This window comes from Marmota marmota, unplaced genomic scaffold (assembly GCF_001458135.2).
Source record: "Marmota marmota marmota unplaced genomic scaffold, marMar, whole genome shotgun sequence".
Taxonomy (NCBI): domain Eukaryota; kingdom Metazoa; phylum Chordata; class Mammalia; order Rodentia; family Sciuridae; genus Marmota; species Marmota marmota.
Window position 1 is genome coordinate 2,065,010 of NW_025999880.1, and position 4,563 is coordinate 2,069,572.

Here is a 4,563-nt window from a genome sequence, read left to right on the forward strand (position 1 = left end):
CACCACACCCAGCTCACACTTAACATTTTGAAACACATAATTTACCAGTTATCACTCCCAGTAAAAGTGCATACGAGGGCTCCTTTCTCCTAGCCCTTGCCAATGTAATTATCATTTTGATGGCATAGAGAGCAGGTTAAAAATTGTCAGAAACACAACAGAAACTTCCCGCCTCCAGCAGCGCTCCACCGGGGCCTCCTGGCCGCCTCCTTTCAAGCAGTCAACAGCCACCGAGTCCCTGTCGTGTACAGGTTCCGCCGCTCGGTGGAGAGGCGTTCGGGCTGGGTGGGCGGACGGCTGTGCGACCCGATGGCCGCCGAGGCAGGAGGAGAATAGGGTCAAACTAGGTGGAGAAAACTGCGCCCCGGTCCCGGAGGACACCGAGGAAGATCCGGAGGATGGAATTCAGCGTCCCAGGGAAGAAGATGAGGCTTAGGTGAGGAAATTGCGGCGGCAACGGTCTCACCATCGCCCGCCGCCCGCCACGCGCACTGTTGAGGGACACCAGGGGACGCTGGCGCCGCGATGGGGGCGCGGTGGCCGCCGCTTGGTCCAGGCGCCAGTGACTTTGACACACCTGGATCCGGCCGGCAGTGTTTCCTCCCACCCCAGGCACCTTACTTAGTGGCAGCGGACCTCTGGGCCTCTCGGCTCTTCTTCTGTGAAATGGGCTCACTCCTGGGACCTTCCCCCGGGAGTAGTTGTGAGTGGCTACTGAAATGACACAGTGGCTGTTATTTTTGTACTTCTCCCTTAACCTATCCAACCAGCACCTGACACAGCTGGCTTAAAGAAGATGTGATCTCAGTAGAGATCTACTGTATTCCATTCGCTCTTTCAGCGCCCCCTCTAGTCCTTTGTCCCAAATCAGGGAAAGGAATGTTACAAACCCTGGTCCTCATGCTCAGGGAGCCCACGGCCTGTAGCTGAGGAGGCAGGAATGGTACACACGCAGGAAAATTACTTACCAGGGTTCAAAATCAACTGCATCTGACAGTACTCTTGGGAGAAGGGATGCCAGCCCCTCCTGGCCAGTTGTGAGCTGACACAATCCAGTCTACTCAATACATCTTGTTCAGTTCCAGCTGGAGGAGATGGCTGGTGGCCACTTCTAGGAATGAGGGCACGGGAGGGGTGGGGGCTGGGCTCTGTGTTGGCAGTTGCCATGGTTTTCCTCCGAGTTCTGGAGCCAACTTGCTCACTCCCTGAGATACTCAGGTCACAGAAGCAGTAGGTCAGGAGGCTGAGGGGACCTGAGGAGTGCCACCCTGGAGCCTGCCAGCACTCCTATTAAAATGGAGGCTTTAGATGGCCAAGGGGGTGAAGGAGACAAGCCAATAGAGAAGGTGAAATAAGGCAGGGGATGGGAAGAAGGGAGGGAAGGTCCCTAGGGGCTGGTTTTGTAAAGTAGAGAATCTGAAATTCAAAGAAGAAGAGATGAAGTGAAAATGGTGGGGTACCTGAGTTAGCAAGAGACCCAAAGAGCAAGAGAACATAATTCATTCAAACAGATGTTTATCTAAGACAAGTATTCCTGGCAAGATGATGGGAAGGGGGTCCCATCTCATGGTTGGTTATGAAGACTCAAGGGCATGTGCAGATGTGCACGTGTTTTTTCATGTGTTATGGTCTGTGTGTGGTGTGTAGGTGTATTTATTGAGTTATTTGGCCAGAGTTCCCCCTTTCTAGTCCCTGGAGGGTCCTGTCCCATCCCCTCCCTATCATCCTCTGTAACTTTCCCCTAGTGTCCCCTCAGAGTGGTCTGGGGATGCATCTTTCTTGTTCCCACCGGACACAGAGAGAAATTATTGCTCATTTTTCTTAGAGACTTTGGAAAGATGCAGTTATACTTATGTCAATCTAATCCTGTGCTCTGATTTATAGTAATATTTCACAGTCACTTAAAATTTAGGCGGGGGGGCGGTAAGCAGGGATTGAACCCAGGGGTGTTTAACCACCTCACTTGGTTGCTTAGGGCCTCGTTAAATTGCTGAGGATGGCTTTGAACTCGCAATCCTCCTGCCTCAGCCTCCTGAGTCACCGGGATTACAAGCATGCACCTGGCATTCATAGTCACTTTGTTAACTTTCAATTTTTTGCCCCACTTTTGCTATCAAAAGATTCATGTTGTCACCATCACCTTTTTTTTTTTTGTTGTTGTTGTTTTAATTGAGGGCCCTTTAAGATGCCTGGCATGACAATAAAGATTATAGATGTAAAGACGTGGACCTGAGACTTAGGCAGTCAATACATGTTTGCTGAATGAAAGAATAAGTGAACCCTTGATCATTCCCTCAAGGACTCACTTAAATCTTTTGATGTCTCAGTGTTCTCTTCTGTAACCATGGATATGACATCTAACCTCACGGAATTTGTAGGAAAATAAAATGAGCTAATGTTAATCTAGAACTTTGCAAACTGACTAGTATAATATGTTATGCTTGTTATAAAAGGAATAGGTTTTCAAAGCAGAGATTTTCAGAGATGGGCTTCTTTGCCCGGAGTGTATTCACATCAGTGCTGGGTCAAGGAAGTCATAAGGAGAACGGGGAAGGGCTTTGGCTGCCATTTGGCTGGTGCTTATAAAGCACTGTCCATCAGGAGTGGTGGCCCCATCCCCTCAGCTGAATGCCCTCTGTCTCCTCTCAGGTGAAGAATGTGCCCTGCTTAGAGAGGAGCTCCAGCACCATCCCTGCCGGAGACTCACTTGTCTGCCATGCCAAGGGCTTGGACCGGGACACCTTCAAAATTGTGAGTAAGGAACCAGGTTGAAAGTCTGTCCTCTGTGCCTCTGTGAAGAAGTAGCAGGTCTTAGACCTATAGCTCAGTGCCCCACTTGTCAAACTCTCGGGGTTAAAGTGGGGTGAGAGGTCCACTGGAACCTCCTCACTAAGCATACACAGCCCTTCCAGAGCTTTGTTAAGGGCTGCTGCATCCGGGCCTATCTGCTAGTCACTTGGACTGCCCCAATGCCTCGTCTTTTCCCTATGGCCCCTCACTGTGCCTGTTGCCTCCTCAGTGTAAAGAATACCTGCGGCCGCTGAAGAAGTTCCTGCGCAAATTGCACCTGCCCAAGGACCTTCCCCAGAAGAAGAGGCTAAAGTACATGAAGCAGAGCCTTGTGGTCCTAGGGGACCACATCAATACCTTTCTGCAGCGTTATTGCCAAGCCTGGGAAATCAAGCACTGGAAGAAGTAGGGTGGCCTCCTAGTCTTTCTACCCACACTCACTTCTGAGCCACCCCATTTACACTAGTCAAGATCTCCCAGTCCTTCATCTTTATGTGAAGGAGTCAGAATCCTAGAGGTGACAGAGAGGGTAGAGAGAATAGAGTCCCCCTGGTCATTCAGGGCAGCATTGATGGCACCTTAGCTGTGCACACAGTGGACTGTGAGAATGCCCTTTGACTGAACAATACTGGGTGCAGGTGCTCATCTCTAGGACATGATATTCTGCTTCTGGCACATCCCTACCTCCCATCCCCTCAACCAAAAAGCAAGGAAGCAGCATGGACCCATTTCTCCCTGGGTGAGGTCCTGGCTCCAACACAAATGTTGGAGAAAGGGCTCTATTCTGCCCCCCTTCAACCTTGAGTCTCTCCCCACAGGATGCTCTGGCGATTTGTCTCCCTCTTCTCTGAATTGGAAGCCAAGGAGCTTCGTCGCCTGTACAAGTACATCAAAACCAACCAGCCGGCCAAGTTCCTGGTGAGGCTTTCCAGAAAGCTCCTCTGGGGGCCTGCTGAGGGTGGTTTGATGTGTTCTTAGATCAGGAGGGGAGGCCTAGGACTAGTATGACCAGGCATTGGGGTCCTTTCCACGGCTCACTGACTGAAGAAGACTCCACTACTCCTGCCTCTGCCCTGCACTGGGCAGAGAAAGGGGCTGAAGAGGGCAGGGGCTCAGCATTAAGTTCTTTTTCTTTTTCTTTCTTTCTTGTTTTTTTTTTTTTTTTGAGAGCAGATACTGAGGATTGAACTCAGTCAGGGGCACTCAACCACTGAGCCACATCCCCAGCCCTATTTTGTATTTTATTTAGAGTCAGAGTCTTACTGAATTGCTTAGTGCCTCACTTTTGCTGAGGCTGCCTTTGACTTTGCAATTCTTCTGCTTCATCCTCCTGAGCTGCCGGGTTAGCATTAAGTTCTTGATAGGAATTCACCCTCCACATGCACACTCTGATGGTAGCAGGGGTAGGGACATCCCTGAGAAGCTATGGGTGGGATGATTGAGGTCAGTCAGCTTGGGGAAGTCTCAGGGGCCTGTCCACAGAACCTGGCCTGGCTTTGTCCCCAAACAGTGACCCTCAAACATTTTAGTCCGGACAGGTTATCCTTCTTGGAAAGTGTTAAGAACATCAAAAGGGATGGGCAGAGTGGTGCACACCTGTAATCCCAGTGGCTCTGGAGGCTGAGGTGGGAAGATTGCAAGTTAAAAGCCAGCCTCAACAACTTAGTGAAACCCTAAGCAACTCAGTGAGACAGTTATCTCAAAATAAAATGTACAAAAAAGGGCTGGGGATGTGGCTCAGTGGTTAAATGACCCTGGGTTCAATCCCTAGTA

At 50.2% G+C, this 4,563-nt stretch overlaps 1 protein-coding gene across 2 annotated transcripts in view; it reads left to right on the forward strand.

The window, feature by feature from the left end:
• The first annotated feature begins 207 nt into the window (after positions 1-207).
• CUNH17orf64 (chromosome unknown C17orf64 homolog) overlaps positions 208-4,563 on the forward strand; it is a 12,372-nt gene continuing 8,016 nt past the window's right edge. Inside the window, exons 1-4 of one of the 2 annotated variants that reach the window (XM_048787519.1) lie at positions 208-436; positions 2,650-2,751; positions 3,020-3,195; positions 3,609-3,708. In XM_048787519.1, coding sequence (XP_048643476.1) covers positions 3,107-3,195; positions 3,609-3,708 — 189 coding nt within the window. In that variant the 5' untranslated portion in view covers positions 208-436; positions 2,650-2,751; positions 3,020-3,106. The remainder of the gene's footprint in view (positions 437-2,649; positions 2,752-3,019; positions 3,196-3,608; positions 3,709-4,563) is intronic. The other variant, XM_048787526.1, reaches the window with a different exon arrangement.